This window comes from Aotus nancymaae, unplaced genomic scaffold, assembly GCF_030222135.1.
Source record: "Aotus nancymaae isolate 86718 unplaced genomic scaffold, 86718_ANA_hifiasm-v0.15.2.pri h1tg000059l, whole genome shotgun sequence".
NCBI lineage: Eukaryota > Metazoa > Chordata > Mammalia > Primates > Aotidae > Aotus > Aotus nancymaae.
The window spans coordinates 4,037,555-4,063,863 of NW_026988473.1; the positions used below are offsets into that span (position 1 = coordinate 4,037,555).

At 58.8% G+C, this 26,309-nt stretch overlaps 2 protein-coding genes across 4 annotated transcripts; one reads left to right on the forward strand and one right to left on the reverse strand.

Moving 5' to 3' along the window:
* Positions 1–340: 340 nt before the first annotated feature.
* On the reverse strand, positions 341–11,616 carry OVOL1 (ovo like transcriptional repressor 1). 3 transcript variants are annotated; one of them, XM_012462959.2, is made up of 4 exons: positions 11,334–11,616; positions 4,631–4,848; positions 2,678–2,867; positions 341–2,408 (listed from the first exon to the last, which is right to left on the reverse strand). In XM_012462959.2, exons 1-4 carry the CDS (start codon positions 11,431–11,433, stop codon positions 2,113–2,115), a joined length of 804 nt encoding a protein of 267 aa, XP_012318382.1. In that variant the 5' UTR covers positions 11,434–11,616; the 3' UTR covers positions 341–2,112. The 3 variants fall into 3 exon arrangements, with proteins under 3 accessions (XP_012318382.1, XP_012318383.1, XP_012318384.1); XM_012462960.2 differs by lacking the exon at positions 11,334–11,616 and adding an exon at positions 10,008–10,205; XM_012462961.2 differs by lacking the exon at positions 11,334–11,616 and adding an exon at positions 6,410–6,453.
* A 6,495-nt stretch (positions 11,617–18,111) lies between these two features.
* Positions 18,112–25,811, forward strand: AP5B1 (adaptor related protein complex 5 subunit beta 1). The gene is made up of 2 exons (XM_012462962.2): positions 18,112–18,261; positions 18,361–25,811. The coding sequence occupies exons 1-2, from the start codon at positions 18,112–18,114 to the stop codon at positions 20,848–20,850; spliced, it is 2,640 nt and encodes an 879-aa protein (XP_012318385.1). The 3' UTR covers positions 20,851–25,811.
* Positions 25,812–26,309: the final 498 nt, after the last annotated feature.

The window sequence follows — 26,309 nt, forward strand, 5'->3', positions numbered from 1 at the left end:
CCCGTGTGACTGCATAAAGCCTGGCGGTCTCGGCTTGGTAGAGGCCACCAGTCAGAACGCAGGGTAGTATGAGGCAGACGGACGGAGCCCAGTGGGGCCAGGCCGCCGCCACCAAGAGCAGAGCATGCTGAACCAGGGCTCGGCGGGCACTGACTGTCCGAGGCCCTTGGCAGGCCACTTGAGCCATCCGGGCCAGGCTCTGGTCTTGACCAGGGCCCCCTGGTGACCATAAGGGGGAAGGGTTTGGATAAGAATGTGTTGATTGTTTCGATGACTTCTCTGTGTGGGGGAGAAAGGGGCCCATGAGACAAAAACATCGGAAACACACAAGACATTAGTTCTCAAATTGTAATAGCTGAGGAGAAGGTTATAAAATAAAACAGACAACACAGAGCCTCACGACGGCCTCGGATTGGCAGTCAACCCAGGGATACAGAAACGTAAACCAAAACAGAGCTTGCAGATATTACTGTGTGCTGTGTAACTCGGAACACAGCAGCTCCCCAGACACGCTGAAGGCAAGTGAAACAAGAGCTTTCAGAATCTGTCTATACACATTTCAGAGGGCAGTCCAGGAAGGCTCCTTCCTCTTAGGTCAGCTGGGCCTGAGCCTGAGCGGGGAGGTGCAGACTCTAACCATTTTGGGCAGAGGAGGCTGAAGTGGTTCTGCTTCGGGTGGGGTTTGGCTTTAGGGGGCTGCTCGGCCGGCTGTGTTCTGGGGACCTCTTTGCATTTGCCTCTGGCAGGCTCCGACCCCTGCCCGTCTCCCTTTGGTCCACAGACACACACCCCTTTACACCCACAACCCCTTTCCCAGCTGCATGGAGGGAGCCAGCCAGCTAGGATGGCTCTCTCCGAGGCACTCGAAACCCCAGCCTGGCCAGATGAAAAAGTCAGAAAAAAGGCAACAGATAAAATTTGGTAGCCATCGAATCCTCTCCTCCCTCTGGAAGTTTCTGAGGTGCTGGTCATCATTCTATTCCATTTTTTGCCACTGTGCTAGGGCTTTTGACTCAACCAAGAAAAGGGCCGACCTTCCAGCCTGGTCCTAGCGCTTCAGGTAGTGGATGGGCATCGTCATTTGTCCCCCCTGCCTTCCCCCTAAAGCCCCAGAGAGACACACCCTCAGCCTCAGGCCAGCTCCCCAGGGCACTGGGGCTTGCCTTGACAGGATGTGCAGGGCAGAGCCGGGAGGGAAGAGCAGAAGATGCCATGTGCTCTCTGCAGGAGCAGCCATCCACGGCGAGGCTGGAGGAAGGTCTTCCAGTGATTGTCTCAAGACGTATAAAGAATGGGGGTGGGTTGGGGCAGCCGCCCCCCGGAACCAAGGCACAGAGGAGGTTTGAAATGTCCAGGATAAATAGAAGCGCATGGGAATGGAGAAAAGCCAGCTCCATCCCACTCTTAAAAACATTGCCATTGGCACCAAAAATATATTAACATCTGTACATTTGTCATCTTAAAAAAAAAAAGGAAATAAACCTTCTTGGCACCTTGCAGTTTATTTCTTAGAAATGAGGTGATATGTGGAAAGGCAGTGCACACACAACACATGGCTGGGCACATGTGTGCCTCTCCTTGCCGGAAGGACAGTGCCCTCCAGAACCCTGAGCTTTACAAGCCCTGCCAGGTGTAGGGCCGCGGCCAGCCCCCACTGCAGGTGTTTGCAGGGGTGCCCTTTGCCAGTGCTTTTGGCTCTGCTGTCCTCAGGGGGCCTGCAGCCCCTGCCCTGTGCGGAGAGGCGGGGCAGTGGGAGCCCAGCTCACACCTCTGGGTGGGAAGTCCTGCTGCCAGGCACACAGTGCCTGTCCCTCTGGGCGGCTGCTTCTAATCGAAGCCAGCCTTGGCCTCTTCCCTTCTCTAGACATACGCACATCTTCCCAGGCTCAGAGCAGCCTCGGCCCAAAAGTCAAAAATGCAAAAATGAACAGAGATCATTGCTGGGCCTGAGTGAGCACATGTGCCCAGGGGTGAGACCAAGGTATGGGGGGCTCCAGTCCTGATCACTGGTGTTTGGGCAAGAGGCCGCAGGAGGGTGGGCTGGCCAGGCAACTGGGAGGCGACCCTGGACCCTCTCGGGGCCTCTGCGAGCACCCTGGGAGCTCGGGCCACTCACAGGTGGGGGCTGCCCTGCAGCAGGGAAGTGACAGTGTTCTGCAGGGCCACGGCCACCTTCTTGGAGGTCTTGCGCAGCAGCGGGCTGTCAGGGTGGTGCTCCTTCAGGTGCAGGACGTGGCCCTCCTGGCTCTCGGACGTGCAGCCGCACTCCTCACACACGTACAGCTTGGCCCGCCGCTCTTTGTACGCGTACTTCTGCTGCACACCATGGATCTTCTTGAGGTGCGACTCCAGAGAGCAGCGCTGTGTGAAGGCCTTGTCACACAGGCTGCACTTGTAGGGCCGCACGCCTGTGGGGAGGACAGGGGCCAGCATCAGAGACCTGGCAGGGACTTTGGAGCCTGTTGGCTGCTTCCAGACACAGAAAGGACAGGCCCCCTGCCTCTAGGGCCAAGGGAGGGACGGAGGCCTGTCCAACGCCAATTTCCCGAGTGACTCTCAAATCAAAACTTCTAACTGATGAGCTCAGGAGGACTTCAGACCTGAGCTCCCAGGCTGCCCGTCACCAAGGGAGAGGAGGGGTTCCAGCATGCTCCTCCCAGCCATGGCTTCCGCTTACCAGTGTGAGTTCGGACGTGTCTCTTGAGGTCGAAGGTGTCGTTGAAGCCCTTCCCGCAGTATGTGCAGAGGTGCCTCTTGACGTCGTTGTGACACTTCATGTGGCGGTTCAGCATGCGCTGGTAGGTGAATGCCTTCTGGCAGATGTGGCAAGTGAACAGGTCTCCACTGGGACTGTCCCCAAGGGTCACCTGTGGGTGAGGATGGCATTGCTGATGGACATCCAGAAGTTGGGGCCACAGGCCGGCAGATTGGGAAGATGTAGATGCCAGCCCTCAGCGTCCCTGAGGAGGGTGGCACCCACCTCCCAGAGGCCACAGCTCTGTGCTGTCTGCCCAGAGATCGGCAGTGTGGGCTGGAAGGAAGCTCTGGGCCGCTGGCCCAGCCTCCAGTTGGGTTCTGAAGTCCCCTTTCAAGGTTGTCACCAAGCCTCCTTCACCGTCCCTAGAGATGCAACTTCACTCCCTAAGACCGTTTAATCGTCACGCAACTCTGCCTGTTAGAAAGTGCTCCCTTAGCTGAGGCCACATCTGCCCCTCTGTAGCTTCTGCACATTCATTCTTGTTCGCCCCCTTAGCACAGGGAAAAATGCCCAGGCCACGGCCTCTGTGGCAGGGTCCCCAGGCCGAGCAGCTCTGTGAGCCTGGAGTCCGCCCACTGCCAGCCCAGCTGCCTGGTTCTACTCGAGCCAGGCCTTTACCACCCTGAGGACCCATCTGCCTATAAACTCTATTGATTTCTTTTTAATTGCAGAAAACCCCACATTTATACAAATGTGGAGAGACAAAAGCCACAAGCCCTGTGTCCCGTCACGCGGGACCAGCCTTGTTTCACCTCTGCCTTCCTACTGCCCCCATGCCTTGGATTATTTGAAGGAATCCCCAGATGCTGCCGGCCACCTTGGAGAGCTGCTGAGAGGAACCGCACCAGCCCGACAGTGGCAGCCGGCACAGGGTGGCGTGGTTTCCAGGCTGCCGCTCTGCTGGCGTTCCAGATTCTGCTTGTGTTCTGTGGGTGGCTATGTCACTGGAGACTCCTCCTGAGGTCCCAGGCACTCACTCCTCTGGCTCATCTGCTGTTCCATCCCCTCTATTCTCTCTCCATGCCCTCCCTACCCACAGGGTCCAAGGAGTGGGGAAGGGCCCAAGGGTACCATGAGCCTCAGGAGAGCCCCGGCTGGCTCCCGCCAACCACCCAGCATAGGTCTTGGCTATTCCCCTCCAGTTACAACACATGCCTGGCCTCCGAGGATGGGAGAGGCAGTCCCGCCCCGCTGCCAGTTCTCCCCAGTCTTTTGGCACAAGGAGAACACTGTGAGGGGGACTCTTCTGCTAGGTCAGGGTCATCTTCCAACAGGAGGCTGATCCTCCCAGATCCTGGAGCTTTCAGGAATGCAGACCTAGCTGCCTGTGCTCTCCCTGGAAGCAGGGGCATCCCTGCTGCCTGGCACACTCCTCACGGCTGTGTGCTGCTGAATGCCGGAGGCTGCTCAGCCAGGCCCTGGCCTGGACACTAACAGGGGCTGGAGACAGCAGACCTGGGCAAGGTGATCACCAGGCAAGTGCCTCAGGGAAGAGTCAACCACTGTGCCCGACTCCAGACCTCACTCTCGATGCGGCACGACAGGAGGCCAGGAGGCAGAGAGGAGCTGGGCCCGGTGTCCCTGCTTAGCTCAGGACTTCTGTGGAAGAGCTGGCTCTTCCTGTAGCTCCCCTTGCCTCTTGGGGCCAGAAATGAAACTGAACAGCCCACGGGCACACACCGCAAAGAACTCCAGCCCCACATCCCTCCTCGCCGCCACCATCTGTGCTCCCGCTCAGTTCAGTCCTCTGCAGACCTTGGCCCAGGTCCTAGGTCAGTCTCTGCCTACGTCTCATTTGTGTCACATCTCCTGAGCTGGACTCAGGTCTACACACATGCCCCTGGCCCTTGGAGACAGTGTGAGCCGCGTTACCTTCATCTTGGTGCGCAGGAAGCCATGGTCTCTGCTCTGGGGGTCTGTCAAGTGGCCCATGTCTTCAGAGGGCAGCTGGGCCACCACACAGGGCCCAGGGGCCACGCTGTAGCTGGAGTCTCGAAGGCTCATGTTCAAAGCCAGGGGGCAGGAAGGGGGTTCGGCCACGGAGGGTTCTGGCTCCCGGTACGGCTGTGGTGGGCAGAAGCCCAGGCTGACTGGGGAGAGAACAGAGAGGTGAGGGCCTTGGTAGAAGGAGGATTCAGGGGGGTTTCTGGAAGCTTCCCTAGCTGTGAGACAGCTGGAACCTGAAGAGTCTGTCCCTCCCATCGCAGGCACGCGGCAGAGCGGGGCTGCCCCGACCACCACTGCTGTACCGCCCTCCCGCCCTATTAAGGTAATTGCAGGTGATGCCAGCCAAGCGCCACTGCCCGCTGAGTAATTTGTGTCTTAGCGGAACTGGGAGGACCAAACTGCCCTGCCAATTATCCCTCCGGAGTTGTCTGCCTGCCCCACCTGGGCCGGTCCCTCTGAATTCCACTCTCCTGCAGGGACAAAGGGCACCAGTGGAGGCCTTGTGCCCAGGGACAGCTCTTGGAGCCTCATCCTCACCCCAGAAGGGTCCCTGGTGGTCTGGGCCACTCCAGACCTCTCCTCTGGCAAATTTGGTTGTGGCCTTGGGGGTTTGGGTGGTCCTAGCCCTGCCTCCCACCACCCAGCAGGCCGGTCCCTGCTGTTGCAGCCCAGGGTGCCAGGCTCCCCACTCCCAGCTGGTCCCAGCTCTGCAGGGAAACAGGCCAGGTGGGTGGAACAGGGAGGAGGTCAGGGAGCAGCAGGTGGATGCAGCCTAACAGTCTCGGCGGCCTGCCCAGGCTTACGCAACCCTCCCCCTCGGCAGGACCGCTCGCCGGGGCATGTCGGGCCGGGCGCCCTCAGCAGCGGCAGCACCGATACCTGGCAGCCCTTGGATGCAGCCACACCCGTGGCAGACACCTCATGCCGAACGGGCCAGGTAGGAGGCTTGGCTTCAGACCCTCAGCCCAGTCCTGACTAGAGAGGACCAGAAAGACGGCGCTCTCGAGGGACACAGAGAGACAAGTCTCAAAGCCAACAGAGCTGGGGCAAATTTTTCAACTTAGTATTTTTCTTCCAAAGAGCCTGAGCTCAGTACTTGAAGCCTGTAAGCTAAGATATCCTCCAAGTTTCAGAAGGAAGAATCAAGAGGGGGTAGGACCGAAAGGATGAGTGAGCCTCGGAGGGAGGCTGATGCGGGATTACAGAAGCATGAGCACCCCGCCGTTCCGCAGCCAGTGAGGCAGAGAACTGGCGAGGGCTGGGCAGGAGGGCTGCCGCCCTCACCTCTTCTCCCAGGAGGAAGGGACGTGGGGGAAGCAGAGGAATGTGATCGAGGAGCAAGGGTGCGTTTGATAGTGCTGAAGTTTCAGGAGAGGCCCCAGCTCTCGCCCCCTCAAAACACAACAAAGGTCTGAGAGGAGAAGAATGCGCCTGCCGACGCCCAGAACCCGTCCTGCAGGCCCTGGCGTCCGTCTGTCCGGGGACCTTTAATGAGCCACCTCATTCCTGGGGTTGATTCACCAGCGCCTGGCCCCGGCCTGGCCTCTGGGCTGGGATCGCACCTCTCTCTGAGCCTGAGTGTCAGTCTCGAGTCGTTGAGGTCTGGTTGTCCATCCTGGCCTGTTCCCCTGCACCAGGAGCTGTCTGTGCCCACAGGGCTGGGAGTGGGCAGGGTCGGGTGGTGAGCTTCTGATGCCAGCTTACCAGCTATTGGAGACCTTGGCTGAGAATTCAAAGCTGGATGACAGTTTCCATTTCTCAATCCAGGTGGAGACGAACAGGAACCTCTACCCTCCTCTGCCTGTCAGTACTGGATGGTGTGAGCGAGGCCCCCCAGCTGCACCACAGCGGGGCAGGAGACAGCAGGTGAGGGACGGGCTCAGCCCACAATGGTGGCTGCTCTGGGCTGCCTTGCTCCACGAGAGGGGAGGCTCATGGTTAGAGTCCTGAGATCCACGCATTTGGGAGGAGACCTGTGTCCTTTGCCCGCCTCTGCGGTTCCACACAAACCTGGCAGAGCTGGTGCTGGGGACCCAGGACAGGGAGTGGGCCTGCCTGCTTTGGCTCTCTGGGCACCTCCACCCTGAGCGAGGGGCAGAGGAGGCTGGCTGGGCGGCCACCCGCTGCCAGGGTGGGGACGTTTGCCTCATCCCACCCACTCCGCCAAACCTGTCTCCCTGCCACCCCCGTGAGCATGTCCCTGTTGTGGCCACACGAACAGGGAGTGTGTGCTGGCGTGCCACCTGGCACTGAGTGTCGCTGAGTGGCAGGAGGCAGGAAGCAGAACTGGTTGGGCCCTGCTTGTGATGCTCTCTGTCCCTAATTAGATGTTTCCGGCAAGGCGGTGGCGCTGTGACCACTCATCACCCGCCCACAGCTATGGAGTGTGGCAAGGCCAGACTAGCTCGGCCCTCTTCCTACTGCCTGGGGGCTTATGGGTTCCCTCCCGCTGGCCCAACTTGCCTCTACCTGGACAATGTTGAGGGCCAAGCTCAGAGAAGAGGAACAGACACCGAGGGGCCATGTCCAGGGCAGCTGCCCATCGAGGCCTGTCTCCTGCCTTAGCCTCAGCAAGTCCCCTATCTCTTGGATTGAAACCTGCTGGCCCAGATGTTGAGCAGAGTGCCAGGTCCCCCCATCCAAGGCCTCAGAAGAGGGCTGGGCATGAGGCCTGTCCCTGGCTGTCTGGGGACAGCAAGTGAAGCAGATGCAAGGATGACCCCCCTCTTGCGCCCCGCTGACCGCATGGGTGCTGCCCGGAGCATGGGGGTCAGCCCAGTTCTGAGTGTGAGGCGGGAGCCCAGCATGTCAGCACAGTGCAGCTGGTTCTCAGCAGCCTTACACCCTTATCAGGAAGGGCTGGTATCCCCCATGCCCACCTCCTCTAGTCCTTGTAGGTCTGTTAGCAATCGTCCAAAAGGACCCAGCACCAGCCGGAGGCCGGCAGGCCGCGAAACATGGGCCAGTCTCTCGACTTTTCGTTTACTCTCTGTGAACTGCCAGAAGTTCCCTCAGTCAGGATAGTTCCCCTCTTTTCGAACCACTTTTCACTGGGTGTCCACAAAGAAGTTAAAACTGTGCCTCAGCCCTCGCGCCAGGGTGCCTGCCCAGAACAGTGGGGCAGCACTTCCTGTTGCAGCCCCCACCCAGCCGGGCACAGGCCTGGCACCCCTGTGGGACTCCATCCAGGACTTGTGGAAATGGCCGATAACACAAAGGAGCCCCGACTTCGACCACGCCAGCTTCCCTCACCATCCTCCCTGCAGCTAAAGGACCCGCCCCCTCACCTGTTCTTTCTGGGACAAATGGTCTGCCAGGTTTCTGCCTGGGGACACCCAAGCTCAGCACGGATAGCCTCGAAGCCTGGGTGACAGCACCCCAGGGACAGGTAGGAGTCCCATTTAGCTGTCTGCCCAGGCCCACGATGCTCTTCTGCCTCTGTCCACTGTCTGCTGTCCACTCTCCCAGCCCCATTCCCTGGTGAGCACAGCAAACATCTTCTTCGCTGCCAAACACGGCCGAGGAATGAGTAGGGTAAGCATCAGAGGCCTGAGTTCTCCCCATCCTCTCCCCTGTCGCATCCTTGGGACCCAAAGCTGACTCTCAGCCTTCCTGACCAGCTGAAAAGAGACCCGCCCAAGTGCCCACGTTACCTAGTAGTAGAGCTAGGCTAGGCCGCATTCCTTGAAGGAAGCTCCAGCGTCCCACTGCTCAGCCTGCCAGCCTCCCTGAGCTCAAGTGTCTACCGGGCGAGCAGCAGAGCAGACCCTGGTCAGCCCATTGACAGAGGGGAGGCTGGGAAGTGGTGGTGGGAGGCCTGGAAGAGGCCCTGGGACGCTCCTTGGCTCCAGCTTCCAGCCTCGGGTCTGTCAGATGCCTTCCTGGCCTGGAGCTTTCACTCAGCAGGGGCAGGGGCTCAACCCTGTTCCTGGAGCCCTTCCCTGGTCAGTCCAGGAGGTAGAAGTTAACTCCTGGGTACAGGTGCCTGGGTTTATCCTCAAGGAACCAGCATTACTCCCTGTCACTCCAAGTCAATATTGACATAACAAAGGAAGGCGAGAGGGTGGGGGCGGGGGAGCCTCACGGTGGCTTCCTAGCCAGTAATCCTTTCAAGTCTCCAGGGTGCAGGGAGCCATCTTCACCTCTTCCCAGGGGAGAGATTCAGCCCTGGGAGTGAGAAGCTCTAGAATTCTGCCTGTGGGAGAGAGGCTGACGTGATTGTCAAACTGGGTCTCTGGAGTCCGTGCTGCCGGGCTAGGGCCCAGCGTCTCTGGCCAGTAAAACTTTCCCCTTCCAGGGGGTCTCTGGGAGGCCTTGAAGGTCTCAGAGGAACCTGGCAGGAAGGTCAGAACTCAAACACTCCCATGTTCCCGGGCCCTCCGCTGGAAATGGGGTCAACGCTTAGCTGGTCACAACGTGCCAGGAGTCTACGAGGTGAACGGAAACGTGCCCAGTTGACTCTGGGGTCATGGTTGGCTGGTGATGGAATGGCCTAGCCAGGGGACAGACCAGCACAAAATGCACCCCCACTCTCCAGCCATCGGAGGCACCCGAGCATGGGCTAAGGACATTCCCTTCGAATTGCCAAAAACTGTGGGAAAACTCTCCAGTGGGCCACATGGCTTTCAGAGGTAAAATTAAGTTCTCTATCTTCTACCCTTGACCCCACGGATTCTCCCCTTGCCAGAGGGAGGAGGGCAAATTCTCCTTCTCCCTTCACCCTTGAGATTAGACCCCTGCCACCCATCCTGGATGAGCCTACAGAGAGAGCCGGCAGGTCTCCCTCACCTGGATGGTGGCAGCAGGTGGCCTGGACCACCCAGAGGCCCTCCCCTACACCTGACGGGACAGCCCCTGGGGCCTCAGTCTCCCCTGCCACTTCCACTGTGGCCACCAGAACTGTGGCAGAGAAAATTGCCACGACACAAAGAAGTCAGTGATTTCTATGAGAATTTCTTTGTCCTTTGTAAAAGTCAACACATGATCTGTTACTGATTGGGATGTGAAATAAAACTAAAAATAACAGCACACTGAATCTGGCTCAAGGCTCAGCTCACCTTTACCACAGTCCAAGTTCAGTTTATCAGATCCAAAGGAGCAGGTAAGCAGCAAGTCAAACACAGGTGAGGGCGGAGGGCAGAGGCAGGAGAGGGCTCTGGCCCTCTGCGCCCCTCGATCCACCCCCAGGTAGAGAACCAGCCAGCTCACCAGGGAGCGTGGCCAAGCAAGAAGCTATAAACAGAATCTTGAGCCCACACCCTCATCTGCCTCAGATGAGGAGGTCACTCACTTCCCTTTTTACCTTAGTTTCCCCACTGGGGTCATCAGGGACTTCTGGCACATTCCCTTGTTTTAAGGAACTGTGGAAGAAGGGTCCCTTTGAGATCAGCTGTGAAACATCCTGCCAGGGCCACAGGCCACTGGATCCTGGCAGGTCAGGCCACAAAGACCTCACCACAACACTCACTCTCTCCAACAGCTTATTCAGGAGGGAAACTGAGCAAAAGCCCTCACAGGGCCCCTCACTGCTGCCCTCATTTCCCCACTTTCCTACAAGGCCTGAGGCGGTGCCAGGGAGTCTGCAGATCAAGGGTCAAAGTCAGTTGGTTAATTACCCTCTCCCCCTCCCCCCTCGGAGGGGCTGGGCCGGGCGTTCAGAGTGTCCCCGCCCAGCCCCCAAGGCCTGGGGAGGGGTCGTTCGGAAGGAAGCTGGGTTTCTCCAGACCAAAGACTTTGTTGGGGGTGGGGGCAGGACAGAAGGGGCAAGAGTGTTCTTGGGGCGTGCAGAGGAAGATGCCGCTGGAGGAAGAAGCAACTCGGGTTACTCATTCACAGTCGACGCTGTCGAGGCGTCTGCCAAAAATAACTGGGTGCACCAGCTTGCCCCAGCCTGGTCCCCCACTGTGGGGTGGGCTCCCTTCAGCTGCTTTCCACGTAATTGTGTCCTCCGCAAGGTGAAGGAAGTGCGTTTCTAGCAGAGGTGAGACCCGATCCACCTCTGCCTTAAGGGCAAGCGGGGCGCAGCGGGCGTCTCGGCGCACTGCGCGGGACCAAGGAGCCGGAGCCCCACGAGAACATGAGGGCCCACGCCTTCCACTGGCCTGACCCTCACTCCAACCCGGCCACCAGTGTTGTGGGGGAGGAGGAAGAACCTGTGGGAGCCGCTTGAGCTCTGAGTCTTGTAGCACAAATCTCGGCCGAAACTCCAGCTCGATCCCCGCCCCCCAAAGTGGCATCGCTCCAGTGCCCTGCTCCCGCCTCTTGAAAAGTCCTGGTTTTCTGGATTTACGACGTCGGAGCGGAGGGTCGCCTGGGCGGTGACACACCCCGCTGCCTCCTCTGCGCCGCGGCTCAGGGGGTGGGGAGAGAATGTCCCAAGCCCCTCGACCGGAGGAACGGCTCCCAGTCCACCGCGCAGCCCCCGCCCCCACCGGCGCTCTTCCGCCGGCCCCGCCCCCGCCCCTGCCCCCCGGGACGGGAGGCGCGGGTCCACCCGGCCTGGGCCGCGGCCGCATTCAGCTCCGGCGCCCACACCGCGCTGCCACCCGGCTCCGCGTACCTGCGCCCGCCCGCCCGCAGCCTCGACGCCGCCGCAGGCGCCCGGGCCGGAGGGCGGCTGGAGCCTCACCTGGCACGTAGATCTCGCCGCGCTCCTCGTCGGGGAGCTCGCTCCAGTTCCTCTTGCACGTGGAGACGCACGGCTTCTTCACCAGGAACGCACGGGGCATTTTCGAACTCTTGTCGCTGGGCACCGGCCGCTTCCGTAACTGAAGCCGGGAGCCGTCCCACCTTTGCAGGGCCGGGCTGGGTCGCCGGGAATGGGGCACAGCAGGGAAGGAGTCGCTAAGGCGCCCCCACGTTCCAGGATGGTCTGAGCGCGGACCGCGCGCGCCGGTTCCAACAACGCGGAGTGTGGTCGTCCTCCCTGTGAACCAGGTCCCTTGCGGCCAGGTGCACCGCGCGGCGGGGGAAGCGGCGGGTAAGCGTCTCCCCGCTCGACTGGCGTCCCCGCGGCCGCTCTGGAAGTCTTAAAGTGCGAGCCGGACGGACGGGTTCACGCTTTATTGGCTCGCGGCGCTGTGTGTTGGTGGCTGGGGCGGGGGGGGTGACGGGGGGTGGTGATCTGATCTAATTAGCTTTGAGTGGCCCGGGGAGCGACGGCGCATGCGTTGGGAAATAACGGTGACAACCCACCTATTTGTTACCTGTCGAACCGGTTTCCATTCCGCTGCGGGTGAGGTGGCCTCGCGGCCCGGGCGGGGCGGCCGGGCGGGGCAGGGGGCGGGCGCCTGGCACTCAGCCCCCAGCTGCGCAGCCGGCCCGGCCCCGGCGGGACCTCCCAACCGGGCGTGCTGGCGTTTGCAAACAGGAGTTTCGGAGGGAGCGGAGCAAGGAGGGAGGGGGCAACGTTATTTGCACCGGCGCTGGCACGCTCCACGGGTGATGACACGAAACTCGTCCAACTGGGGCCTGCCCAACCCGGCGCGCCCGAGGCTCCTGGGGAGGCGCGAAGCCGCCGGGCGGGAACTGGCGGCCCGGTTCGCACTTGTTGAACCGGGCCTGGGCCCAGGCGGCGCGGGATCCCAAAGGCCCGGCTGAGCAACTCGTGGCTCAGCCGGGGAGGTGTTTGCTGGGCACCGGCTTCGTGCGAGAAGGCACGCAGGGCCGCAGGAGCGCGCCGGCCGGTGTGTGGGGAGGCACGGGCCGCGCTGCCGAGTACCCGGCGGAGATCCCGCCTTCTGCCGGGGCAAGCTTCGCAGAGGGCGTCGAGAGCCCGACAGATCCCCGCATCTTGGCCACTGGGGCTTATGCACCCTCAAAAACTCTCCTTCTTGTCCCAAATAGGTGGATTTCAGGTGCAGCCAGGCTGGTGGAGTGCGGAGGGCCGGGACCTCAGACCTCAGCCTTTGCCTTGCTGCGGCCACTGCAGAGAGCTTCCCCCTCATGGCCCGCCCTGGGCTGAGGTTCAGCCTGGGACCCCCGCCCCCAGCCACTCATCATGGCTCAGGCCCCAGGCCCACGAGGAGGGATGCCACCGCTCCTCGGAGGCCTCCCTTAAGCCCATACTGTCATCCTGACACTTTGGCGGTGGCTGGGCTTCCTTCACTAGCTGACCTACTTAAGGGCAGGGATGGGGCGTTCGTGTTTGCTTCTTTCCCTGCCTTTCCAAGGGCTGTGACCTTCACTCTGATCCCAGCCAGACCTAGTTCAACTGACATTAAGCGAACACCTGGTATGTGCCTATCTTTTGAGGTGAATCCAGGAGAAACAACCTTAAACACAGTCTGTCTAGGAGAGAGGTGCATTTAGTTCATTCATTCAACAAATACTGAGAAGTTTTGTTGTGCCAAGCCCCAATGGGCCGGACACAGTGGGTGCTCAGTGGATACTATGAGACGTCTTCACAGATGTCCCTAGACCCAAGGGGCAGTCTTCGACATCAGGGGAGCAACTCCAGTGTCCAGAAGGCCAGGACACTGGATAAGTAAAGTGAAGCCGCCCAGGGAAACTCCCTGCACAGTGAGTTACAGGGTGTGGAATGGGGCCCCAGGTGGGAGGCAGTGTTGTCCATGCCATTCACTGCTATAGCCCAGCATCTCCAGCTGTGCCTGGCACAAAGTGGGTGATCAATAAATGTTTGTTGAATGAATGAATATCCTATTTTCTTGACTCCTGTGACCCATTCACCTTGCACAGTCCAACTTTTGGTAGAGACATAGATATGGGAAGTCAATACTACAAATTCAGTGATAAAAGACAACAGACCCTGACTGTCAGGGAGGGAACAGAGTGGGAGGAACTGGGGAGAATGTGCCTATCTAAAAGGCAGTCACAATCCTGCCACTCAAGTACACAAACCCCACATGGCCACAGCTTTCCATTTTCCAAGAGAAGCTAGAAGTCCAGATTTGTAAATGAAATCTAATTTTTTAAATGTTAGCTCATTTTTTTTTTTTTTAAATAATTTTAAGAGTTGAGGTCTCACTAGCTCGCCTGAGCTGGAGCGCAATGGTGCAATCTGGAATTAACCAGCTCAAGTCATCCTCCTGCCTCAGCCTCCCGAGTAGCTGGGACTACACATGTTTGACAGCACACCCAGCTCACCAAAAAATCTGAAAACATGGAATGAGTCAAACAAAACACCTTCGTGGTTTGACCCACAGGCTGTGGTGTGTGGTGTGGCTGCCTTCACGGGCAGCTCTGGAGACAGACGATGTATGTGATGGTGGGGAAAGGCGGAGCTGACTGTGAACCCCATGAAGCCTGGCGCCTTCTGCTCTGATCACCACAGCACCTAGCACAGTGCCAGCTAGATGTTGTTCATTCATTCCTTAATTCAGTCAACAATTCCTGAGCACCTGATGTGTGCCAGGCACTGAGATTCTACAAAGCAAGGCAGACAAAGAAATAGGAAAGCATGGAAGCATAAGCATAAGATGCACGCAGAGCATTTGACGGGAGAGCGTGATAGTGGCGATTGGGGGTGCTGAGGCCTGATGAGAGGGAGGAGCCAGCTGTGAAGAGCGGGGAAGTGCATGACCAGCAGAAGGAACTGCTGATGCCAAGGCCCCAGAGCAGGAGTGAGCCGAGGGTGTGTGCCACAAACCCAAATGCAACTTGGCTGGGCAGTGAGGGGAAGGGAGAGTAGGGGAGCCGAGGTTGGAGAGGCAGGTCGGCCACGACACCCGAGGTGCTGTTAAAACCCAGGCCAGGCCTCCCCTCGGCTCACATCCTCCAATGACTTCACTGCAGCTGGAATGAGAGCCTGAGGCCTGGCATGCTGTGGCCACCGCTGACCTCCCAGCTCCCAGCTGGGTCCCTGTGTGCCAGCCACACTGCTGGCTCCTGCGTCCCCTGAACAGGTCCTGGCCTGTTCCCAGCTCGGGCCCCTCCTCCCTCTGTGCCTTCTGCCTGGAACACTTTTCCCTACTGGATTACTGGCTACCTCTCTTCATTCAGGTTTCAACCAACTGTCCCCTCTTGTGAGGGGCTCTCTGTTCACCCCAGCTAAATCTTTGTCCCCACCACCCCTGTCCCACTACCCTATTCTGTTTTCTTTGCCACAACTTTCACTCCATGGCGTTTTGGTTCTGTCCTTGTTCCCCACCAGTGCAAGTTCTGAACTTGAGGGACCCCTTTTTATTTTATTTTTGTTTTCATTTCAATTTTTGAGATGGAGTCTCACTCTGGTGTCAAGGCTGGAGTGCAGTGGTAGGATCTCTGCTCACTGCAACCTCTGCCTCCTGGGTTCAAGCAATTCTCCTGCCTCAGCCTCCCGAGTAGCTGGAACTACAGGCTTGTGCCATCACGGCTGGCTAATTTTTGTATTTTTTAGTAGAGATGGGGTTTCACCATATTCTCCAGGCTGGTCTCGAACCCCTGACCTTGTTATATGCCCACCTCTGCCTGCCAAAGTGATGGGATTAACAGGCGTGAGCCACAGTGAGCCTTTATATTTTATTTTTGCTTTTTGTGCCTCTGCTGGTCTGGGGTGAGTCCCCTTTTTAAACACCATTTTAAATAGCTTTATTTAGATATAATTCATATACCATCAAATTGACCCTTTCATAAAGTACACAATTCAGTGGTTTTTAGTAACCTCACAGAGCTGTACAACCATCACCACTAAATCCCAGAACATTTTCATCACACCAAAGAACACCCTCTACTCATTAGCTGTCACTCCGTCTCCCCTCCCCCCGGCCCGGCACCCACTGTCTGCTCTATCTCCATGGGTTTGCCTATTGACTCGATCTTCCCTAAGCCTTCCTGTATCCTCATCACCCAGTGCTGTGAGGGTGTGTTTGTTGTAGCTCCATTTTACAGATGAGAAAACTGAGGCTCAGGACCCCTTGGGAAATTGACTTTCCTTTTTCCAAACCTCGTGTCTAGTGTCTGCCCACAACTGGGCTGCATGGGGAGGGCTGAAACTCAGCAGGAAGAGAGGAAATGAGGGAGGGCATGAAGCGGGGAATTCCCAGCTCAGCATCTGGCAGTGGCCCACACCTGGGCCCTCGGCTGGGATGTTGCTGTCCTGCGTGAGTCTGATGATGGGCTGAGCTCAGCGCCATGCCTGGCTTTGCCAGGGACAGAGCCAGCACCACCCGCCCATAGGGAAGCAGACAGGTGAGAACAAGGCCCACCCAGGGACCTGGACACCCAAGAGGGCTGAGGGTACCTGGTGTGGGGGGAGGACCAGGTCAGATGAAGCAAGGGGCTGTTTGTGGAAGTCCAGGCTCCACTCTGAGGGGCTCTGTGACTGAGTGACTGTGCCTCCGTGGGCTTCCCTTTTCTCATCTGGGACTGGTACCCACCCTTGGTACTTGGGGTTGCTGTGAGCCTCAGTGAGTCTATGTGGATTCGTCCGTTGTAGTATTGGAGACCATAGGTGGGTTTCCTCCCTCAGCCCCAAGGAGCCAAGACTCAGGCAGGAGGTGGCAGAGGCCACGCTGTCAGAGGCTGAGCCGGGGGCCAGAGCCAGAGCCAGACCCGGGCCTCCTGACCCTTGGAAGCCTGTCTCCTCAACTCTGCGAGGGGTTTAATAACCACTCCGTGAGGGTGGGGAGGGCCGGGGATGTGCAGTTACCAGCACCCTCTGGGCTCAGACAGGGAAACCAGACTGGCTCCTGCTGCAGGTCGCCTCCCCTCCCCAGGGCTGCTCTCATCCTGCCCTCTTTCATCTTGGGTTTAATTAGCCAGGCTGCCTCACCCCACAGCCTCTTGGGTGGAGTTATCACTCTCATTTTATAGATGGGGAAACTGAGGCACCTAGAGGGAAGTGGTTTGGGACTGCCGCCTGTGAGTCAACTGTGGAGCCAGGGCCTAGAGGAGCCAGGACGGGGCCTTCTGGCTGGACCTGTCCCTCTGGGTGGGTCCCTATCTCTCCATCCCCAAGGGCACCCAGACAGCCTCCTTTTTGGCACTCTTCACCCCTCAACTTTCCACCACCTCCCATCTGGAGCAGGATGGGGTAGGGAGAGACCAGTTGGCAGTGCCTTGCATGGGGGCTCAGGCCTGTTTCATCTTCAAAGCGGCTAATTAGAGTCAGAGGTGGGTGGTGGGGTTTGGGCGCCGGCGTTCTGTGCCCTGGAAACCGGTGGTCTGTGGGGCACCTGCAACCTGGGCCTCTGGCCTGAGAGAGACCGCGGCCCAGACCCCCCGAACACCGCCAACAGCCAGAATCCAGACCACTGAAGTCAAGAGTGCTGGGTTCCAGCCCTAATTGGCCCCAAGTCTCGGTTGGCAAGGCCGCCCTCCTCGCGGGCCTTGTTTTCCCCATCACTAGGCGTGCCTCGAGCCCCGTGACGGGCCAGGCCCTGACAGCCCGCACTTCCCGAGTATGGATCCCGTTGTTTTCGACTTAGGGCCCTGCCTCGCCCTCGCCGTCACGACCCCTGCGGGCCGCCAGCGCGGCCTCGAGCAAACAAAGGTCAGCAGCTCCCGGAGGGCCGCGACCGCGGCGCCGGCTCCTCGCCCCCAAGCCGAGCGGGTGGGGGGCCTGGGCAGGCGTCAGGGAAGCGAAGCCAAGCCCTGCGGCGCCCGCCCGACCGGTTCAGCTGGGGCGCCCTTCCTGCGGGCGCCCTGCGACCACACCTTGCTAACCCCCAGCGGCCACTCCGGGAGCCCCAGGACCCGCACCCACGCCCCCCGGGGCCGCGCGTCCGGCGCAGGGTGCGGTGCGCCCCGGCGCCGGCGGGGGGCGCGCTGGCTGCCGCCCTGCGCGGGTTGGCGGGCGCTGGTGGGGCCGGGCCGCTGTCCGCCGAGGACCGCGGAATCGCAGCCCCGCGCCGCGGGATCCGGGATCGGGGGCCCAGGCTCACCCCGCTCCGCCGCCCCGACTCACTCCCCTCCGCCTTTCCTGCTCGGGCCTGCGGCGGTTTCTGGGAAGGGGGCCTGCGCGGCAGGACAGTTAGCCCCCACGAAACCGGCGAGTAGGCACCTGCGGGAGGCGGCGGCCCCGTTACGCCCCGCCCCGCCCCGCCCAGCCCCGGCCGCCCCCGCGCCCCGCCCCGCGCAGCCAGCCCGGAAGGAGCCGGCCGGCCTGAGCGCCCGCGGCGGCTGAGTCAGGCGGCGAGCGCGGCCCGTTACCGCGGGCGCCGGGGGCCCGGGCGGCGCTGTGGTTTCGGTGCGAACCGCGGGCGAGAGGGCGGCGGCCTAACGAGCTCTCGGCACGCACCCGCCCCCGCCCCCTCCCCGCTCCTGTCCCGCGGGGGCCCAGGTGCCAAGCCCCGGCGTCGGCCGGGAGAGTCCTGGTTTCACCGTGGGAGCAGGGCGCGGGTCCCGCCGGCATCTGCGCAGCGGCCAGGGGTGACCGCAGCCCCTTGGAGTCGGCGGCGGGCCCCGCGCTCCTGGCAGCCGCGGCCTGAGGCTCCCTCTCCCCCGCGCAGGGACCCGCGCGCCTCACCATGGGGCCCCTAAGCCGGGACGTCTGGGCCCAGCGCCTGGGGGCCTTCCGGGCCAGCCCGTCCGCCTTCATGGCAGGTCCTGAGGCGGAGGATTTGGGTCGCGACCTGCTGAGCGACCTGAGGAGTGAGAAGCTGAGCGAACAGACCAAGGTAGGCCCCCACGTGTCCCGTGCCCCGGCCCGCAGGGTCACCCCAGCCCGCCGCGTCCGGAACCTCATCTTCGTGATTCCCTCCTAATCCCCCATCCAGGTTTCCCTGCTGGCCCTGAGCTTGGAGTACCCAGCCCAGCTGTGGCCCGACGCCTCTGCGGCCGAGGTGGCCGCCACCTCCCTGTTGGACACCCTGGTGCTCCTACCCCCGCGGCCCTCAGCTCTCCGCCGGCCCCTGCTGCTGGCGGCCACCACAGCCCTGGCGGTGGGCGGTGCGCTAGGCCCCACCTCGGGCGCCTCCTGCCGGCTTCTGCCCCTACTTCTCGGCCTGGCCGCGGGCAGCGATCTGGGGCGAGGCTTTGTCCCAGCCTCGGAACAGCGTCCCTTGCAGGCCACCGCCTGCGAGTGCCTGCGAGAGCTAGAGAGCTGCAAGCCCGGGCTGCTTGGGGGCTCCCTGGGGCTGCTGCGGGGCCTGCTGGGGCAGGAGGGTCCCGTCCAGCCGCTCAGCCTGCTGCTGTCCCTTGCTTTGCGAAACACCCTGGTGCTCCAGTCCCGGGCTGGGGCTGGCCTGGGGGCACTGCTCACGGCTAGAGTTTCCCCAACTGGGGGTGGTCCCTGGGATTGGACACTAGTGGAGGAGGGCGATGGACGCCTTCAGCCCCAGGCACCCAGCTGGCCGGCAGCTGAGGCGGGAGAGGGGGCGCGTAGCCTTACAGCACGAGAGCACAGCCCTGAGGAGGCGCGGGAGCTGCGGGCTGCGGTGGCCCAGCTTCTGGACACCTCCTATCTACTCACTCCTGTGGCCCAGGCCCAGCTCCTGTGGCTGCTGGGCTGGGCCCTGCGGGGTCTGCAGGGACAGCCACCAGCACTCTTCAAGCCGCAGCTGGTACGGCTGCTAGGCACAGCACAGCTGGCACTGCTGCATGCGGTGCTTGCGCTCAAGGCAGCCTTCGGTGAGGCCCTGTTCACAGCCCAGGATGAAACGCTGCTGCTCCGCCGGCTCACTTTGGCCGCCCAGCACCCTGCTCTGCCTCCGTCCACCCATCTCTTTTACCTGCACTGCCTCCTGAGCTTCCCTGAGAACTGTCCGCTGGGCCCCGAAGGTGAGGAGGCCGCCCCGCTGCTGCTAGGGCCCCAGCTATGCCGTGGTCTCCTGCCCAGTCTGCTGCATGAGCCGATGGCCCTCCTGGCCCGCCTGCATTTGTTGTGCCTGCTCTGTGCCGAAGACGAAGAAGAGGAGGAGAAAGGCCAGCTTCCAAGCCCAGGGCACTACCTGGAAGAGCTGCTGGCCGGCTTGTGGCAGAGGGCAGCCCTGGAAGGGGGCCCCCGGGCCTTGGCCACTCTCTGCTTCCAGGCCTCATACCTGGTTGCCCGCTGCCTGGCTGGGCAACCTACGGTGCTGACCCCCTTGATCCACGGACTGGCCCAGCTGTACCGAGCCCGGCCCATGCTGGCTCCCCACTTTGTGGACCTCTTGGATCAGGTGGACCCTGAGTTGAGGGAGCCCCTGAAGGTGGTGTTGCGGCAGGAGGTAGTGTCCAGGCCTGGCAGGGATGAAGCTCTTTGCTGGCACCTGCAAATGCTGGCAAGGGTGGCAGATGGAGATGCCCAGAGTGCTACCCTCAACTTTCTTCGGGCTGTGGCTGCCCACTGCACGAGCTGGGACCTACAGCAGGGCCTGCTGCAGGTCTGCCGGGCACTGCTGCGGGCAGGAGTGGGGGGTGGCCTGGTCGACTTGCTGCAGGTACTGGCCAGGCAGCTGGAGGACCCTGATGGGCGTGACCACGCCCGACTCTACTACATCCTCCTGGCACACCTGGCAGGACCCAAGTTGGGGGTGGCCCTGGGCCCCTCCCTTGCCACACCTGCACTGGCCTCTTCACTGGTGGCCGAGAACCAGGGTTTTGTGGCAGCACTGATGGTGCAGGAGGCCCCGGCCCTGATACGGCTGAGCATGGGGTCCCACGTGGTCAAGGGCCCACTCCCAGTGCTGCAGCTCCTGCCAGAGGCGCTGGAGCCCATCTACTCTCTGGAGCTGCGCTTCCACGTGGAAGGACAGCTATATGCACCCCTAGAGGCTGTCCATGTGCCCTGCCTGTGTCCTGGCCGCCCTGCCCGCCCTCTGCTCCTGCCCCTGCAGCCCCGACGCCCAGCCCCAGCACAGCTGGATGTCCACGCCCTTTACACTACATCCACCGGTCTCACGTGCCATGTCCATTTGCCACCCCTGTTTGTGAACTTTGCTGACCTCTTTCTGCCTTTCCCCCAGCCTCCAGAGGGGACTGGTCTGGGCTTCTTTGAGGAGCTCTGGGATTCCTGCCTGCCAGAGGGTGCTGAGAGTCGTGTGTGGTGTCCACTTGGGCCACAGGGCCTGGAGGGCTTGGTGTCTCGCCACCTGGAGCCTTTCGTCGTGATGGCCCAGCCCCCTACCAGCTACTATGTAGCGATCCACCTGCCCCCGGACTCAAAGCTGCTGCTGCGGTTGGAGGCGGCCCTAGCAGACGGAGTGCCTGTGGCCCTGCGGACTGATGACTGGGCCGTGCTGCCCCTGGTGGGCGACTACCTCCGCGGGCTGGCAGCTGCTGTCTGAGCCCCGGGAGGCCAGGTGGGGTAGGACTGTGGCCCTTGTGGAGGCCAGGGCACACTCCTGTGGCTCTTTTCCCCAAAACCCTGCATTACCCAGTGCCCTCGCTGGCTTGTTTTCTTCTGGGCCCTGGTTGGGAGCAGGCTCATGGGGGTGAGGGTCTTAGTCTGTTTTTGCTGCTTTAGTAAGATACCTGAGACTGGGTAAGTTATAATAAACAGAAATGTATTGGCCCACAGCTCTGGAGGCTGGGAAGTCCACGGTTGAGGGCCCAGAGCCCAGCGAGGACCCTTCAGCATCATCCCATGATAGAGGACAGAATGGCAGGAGTGAGGGGAGAGAGTGAACCCACTCCCAAGATAATAGCCTGAGCCCATGCAGGAGGGCAGAGCCCTCGTGGCCTGATCACCTCTTAAGGGTCCTAAGTCTTACACTGTTACAGTGGCAATTACGTTTCAACATGAGTGTGGGAGGGGACGAGCATTCAAACTGTAGCAGGGTCATAGGCCCCAGGAAGGCCCCCAGACAGAACCCAGGACTGCAGAGTTACATAGTTCTGTCTCAGCCAGACATACTGGCGCTCTCCAGGGTCCCTGCCCAGGAGGCAGGGGAAAAATCTTTCTGCTTCCCAGAGAGGGTCTGGCCTTGCCCAAGGCCGTGCAGTGATTTAGGCAGGGGGTGGAGCTAGAGCGTGTGAAACAGTACTTTTCTTTCTTCTTTTCTTTTGGTGGGGGGCTAAAGACAGGATCTCCTTCTGGTGCTCTGGAGTGCAGTGGTGCAATCGGGGCTCATTGCAGCCTCTGCCTCCCAGGCTTAGGTGATCCTCCCATCTCTGCCTCTTGAGTAGCTGGGTCTACAGGTGTGAGCCATCACTGTATTTTTTGCACAGACAGGATCTCCCTGTTTCCCAGGCTGGTCTCCAACACCTGGGCTTAGGCTCTTGCCTCAGCCTCACCAAAGTGTTGAGATTACTGGTGTGAGAGCCACCACACCCCGCCAAGCCAGCACTTCTCAACCCCCAAGGTTTGCAGGGTCCCTACCCCAGGGAGCTCAGGCCGGGCAGGACAGTGGGCCTAAGCCAGAAACAGAAAGGCTGTGGCGGCCAGGTAGTTTCTCCAGGGAGAGAGCTTCCCAAGCTCTGCCAGTTGGAGCCCGCTCTGGGAAGGGCATGCTAATAAGGTTCGAGGGCTGAGAGAGGGAGCCACATGATCGGGGTTAAGACTAAACTTTTTCTAATCTCAGCCCCTAAGAAACCTAATTTGTGCTTAGGAATCCTCCCAGGTAAGAAGAACTAGTTCCTCTAGTTTTTGTGTTTTTTCCCCCAAACATCCAAACACAGGATTCAGCTGTGTGGGGGCCAGCTCTGCTGCCAGGCCCGTGTGTTGCCTCATTTCATCCTTGCAACAGATCTGCAGGGCCCCGCAGATGAGGAAATCTGTAGGTCAGAGCGGTTGAGTGATTTTCCTAAGGTCACCCAGCTGGTTGGTAATTGTTTTGTCATCTGGTAGCAGGTTTCCATTATCACGCCATCAGAGCAGACCTCAGCCAGGGCCACAGAGGTCCCAACCCTCTCTGCCCTCTTCTGCTGCCCCTGCCTCTTGGGCTCCCAGCCACAGGATCCCCATGGGCCAGCTTTACCCCTCCTGATCCGCCTGATTGGGGCAGGCCAGAAGAAAGACGGGCCTGGGCTGGGTGTGGTGGCTCACGCCTATAATCCCAGCACTTTGAGAGGCTGAGGTGGCTGGATCACCTGAGGCCAGGAGTTCGAGATCAGCCTGGCCAACATGGCAAAACCCTGTCTCTACTAAAAATACAAAAATTATCCGAGTGTGGTGGCATGTGCCTGTCATCCCAGCTACTCGGGAGGCTGAGGCAGGGGAATTGCTTGAACTCAGGAGGTGGAAGTTGCAGTGAGACGAGATCGCACCACTTCACTCCATCCTGGGTGACAGTGAGATTCTGTCTCAAAAAAAAAAAAAAAAAAAATGGGAACCAGGCCTGGGACAGTGGGAGTGTTCTAGGTCAAGTCAGGGGGCCTGTCTCAAACTTGATATGTGGCAGTAACTTGCTTTGTCACCTCAGCAAGTGATTTCCAAATCAAGAAGGGGTCAGTTTCAGGAAACAGAAATTTCTCCAGCTGTTTTCGGCAGAAAGAGATTTGAGGGAATCAGGGTACTTAAAAGTCCAGGGGAAGGCTGGAGAAGCCACCTCCAGGAGGCTCCCATTGGAGCTGAGATCAGAACATACTGTCCTGCCTGCCATCCACCCCTTCTCAGCACCCAGGAAGCTGGGCTTGGGCCCTGGCACGTGGGGTGGGACTGCCAGACACCCACAAAGCCAGAAGCCTGATGCTGCTGCAGAAGGACTGAACATCTCCAAGGCTGGACCCACAGGGCAAATGACCCTGGCCCTGTTTCCTCTGTCCGCATCCTTCAAAGGACATCTCATTAGTGGACTCCATTTCTCTCTTCCACAGAACCCCAGTGGCAAGGGAATCTTTTTGCCTGCAGATGCTAATCCTTAGCCTAACAGTAAGGTAACTGGTCCATGTGAGGACTGGCCATCCTTTCGCCCATCTCTCTGCCCACCTGTGCATCCATCCCATTTTATCCATCCACTCCTCCAGTGTTGGACACCAGATGACCTTCAGCTCCCCTGCCAACCAGAACTGTGGTGCAGTGGCCGTTCTTAGATGTCCCCTGTGGACCTATGTAACACTTTCTCTGGGATACATGCTAGGGGCAAAATTGCTGAATCGGAGGGCATGTATGTTCGTGGCTTGGCTAATGGAGTAAAAGCTTTTGGTTTTGCATCTTCTCAGCGCTCCTAGGGAGGCACCAAGAGGCAGGATGGTACTGAGTGAGCCCTCCTGAGAGAGCTCCTAGACCCACCCCTCTGTGTCCTCAGCATCACACACTGCTGCTCATCACCTCAGCTTCCTGAAGATCTCTAGCGGCACGCCTGTAACTGTCCAAGTACAACCAAAAATTCTTCCTAAAAAGGGAACCGAAGTCACATGGGTCACTTTGTCCCCCTGTGTGGACACTGCTGATGTTCACGTGCCCTTCCTTGACTCTTCCAAGGCAGGTCTGGCTACAAGTCCAGCTCTGGCTAACGAAATGTGAAGGGGGTCAGTTTTGGGGCAAAATATGTCATTGCCAATGCTCAGTTTTCCAGCCCTCTCTCCCTCTGCCATGACAGTTGGGGAAGTACCTGTTGAGATGGAGGTGCTAAATAGTTGAGTCATAATCTCACTTTGATAACGCTGTAACAAATGTGCTGGATTATCAAATTAGTTATGTAAACTAAAAATCCTGAACCCTCACCAACTGAGTAGACACCCCCTCATGGCCAAGGGGACCCTAGAAAAAGTTCCTGGCCTTGACAGGCTGAGCGGTCAGATGCAACTTGTTATACCCTATCCCTTTATGGTTTAGACACAACCGACCGCATGAAAGAACAAAATAGGAATCATGAGATGGACAGAACAGACTGTGTGGCAGTAAGACACCAAATGGTAAACAGGACCTAAGGCCATGCCAGGCAAGGGTTAAGTCAGACAGCGCCCCCACTCCATGCTCTGGCTCCCCTGCCCCCTACTTATGAATAAACTATGTTCTAATTGCACAATGTTTTTTTCTGTAGCAGCTAACAAGCTAAAAAAGCACTGTTTTTTTGTTTTGTTTTTTTGAGACAGAGTCTCACTCTGTCACCCAGGCTGGAGTGCAGTGGCACAATCTTGGCTCACTGCAACCTCTGCCTCCTGGGTTCAAGTGATTTTCCTGCCTCAGCCTCCTGAGTAGCTGTGATTATAGGCATGTACTACCATGCCCGGCTAATTTTTGTATTTTTTATAGAGACAGGGTTTCACCATGTTGGCCAGGCTGGTTTGAACTCCTGACCTCAGGTGATCTGGATGCCTCAGCCTCCCAAAGTGTTGGGATTACAGGTGTGAGCCACCTCGCCCAGCCCAAGCACTGTTTTTGAGATAAGCAATATTAAAAACACTTTCAGCTTCACCAGATGCTGACTAACTGACCTCCAGCCAGTGTTCCACCAGCCATAACTACAGCTTTAGTTGGACGAGAGACTGATTTCAGTAACTTTTTCCTGATGACCACCCACCATGGACTGGTTCTGGCTGGTTTGCAGAGCTTGTGCATTTGCATGGAAAGAGCTTTTGCCATAGAGGGCCTAATTGTAATACATTTAAATATTAAGTCTCCACCCCAAAGTGAGCATGGGTTGTATGTTACATGCATGTTTGTTCAATATGCATGTGTCAGAACCACCTTCATGAATATTCATAGCTCCTCATGTAAGCTATTGAATGTGTGTGTTTCATCAGTCCATTGAGCATTAAGCTTCTACCCTAACCCCTCCTCCTTTGAAGTGCCTGTCTCTGGTCTTGGCTGGAGGCACGATTCCCAGTGGGTCTCTCCCTTTCCGAGGCTGGAGTGTAGTGGTGCGATCATAGCTCACTGCAACCTTGAACTCCTGGACTCAAGTGATCCTCCCACCTCGGCCTCCTAAGGTGCTGGGATTACAGGCGTGAGCCACTGTGCCTGGGCTATAACCAGTGTTAAATCATATTGAGCCTAAAGCTGCCTCCTTACATATTTTAAGTTTGGCCTAAAGGTTTCTCTGTACATAGTGAACTGTAACCTAAATGGACTTGTAAACAGAATGTAGCCAGTGCTTGTGCCAATCACTGAGTTCTGGCTAATCAAAGGTGGCCAACTGTTCAAACTATGTTCAGATAAGGCAAACACCATCTGGCTGGTTTCTAGATCTCACTTCTGTTTTCTATACTTCATTTTCCTTTCTCTGTCCATAAATCTTCCACCACGTGGCTGCACTGGAGTCTCTGAGCCCACTCTGGCATGAGAGGCTGCCTGATTCTTGAATTGTTATTTGCTCAGTTAAACTCTGTTAAACTTACCTGGACTAAAGTTTTCCTTTTATCACTGAGCATCCTGTATTTTATCTGTTAACCCTGGATTGATATTTACAACTTCTTTCTTCCATACCCATTCTACGGTTCTTTTACTGACCTTAATGAAGTGACCCAAACTTCATTCCTGAAGGGTCTGAGTCCTTGGTAATTCTGCTTGTATTGGGTCACTTGAGGCTTTCATTAACACTATCACTGAACCCAGCAATCCTCAGCGATGTCTCGGGGATCCCCTGGGTACAACGGACTCATTGTCTCTGTTGTGTGGCAGCAACAGCCTCTCTGTGGACAGTCAGGATCAGTCTTCCTCTTAGAGCTGTTGGTCCCCAGGCAAAATGATGATGAGGGGGCAGCCTTTACCTCCAGTTCAAAAAAACCATGCAGTGTCCATTCCTGGCAGCACTCTCCCTTGGACACTGAGGCCTCTAAACCTTAGAAGGAATGGGAAGGCAATATTTTGTCAGAGGCTTTCAGGTAGGAGAATAATGGTAGCAGCAGAAGTCCCCAGTGT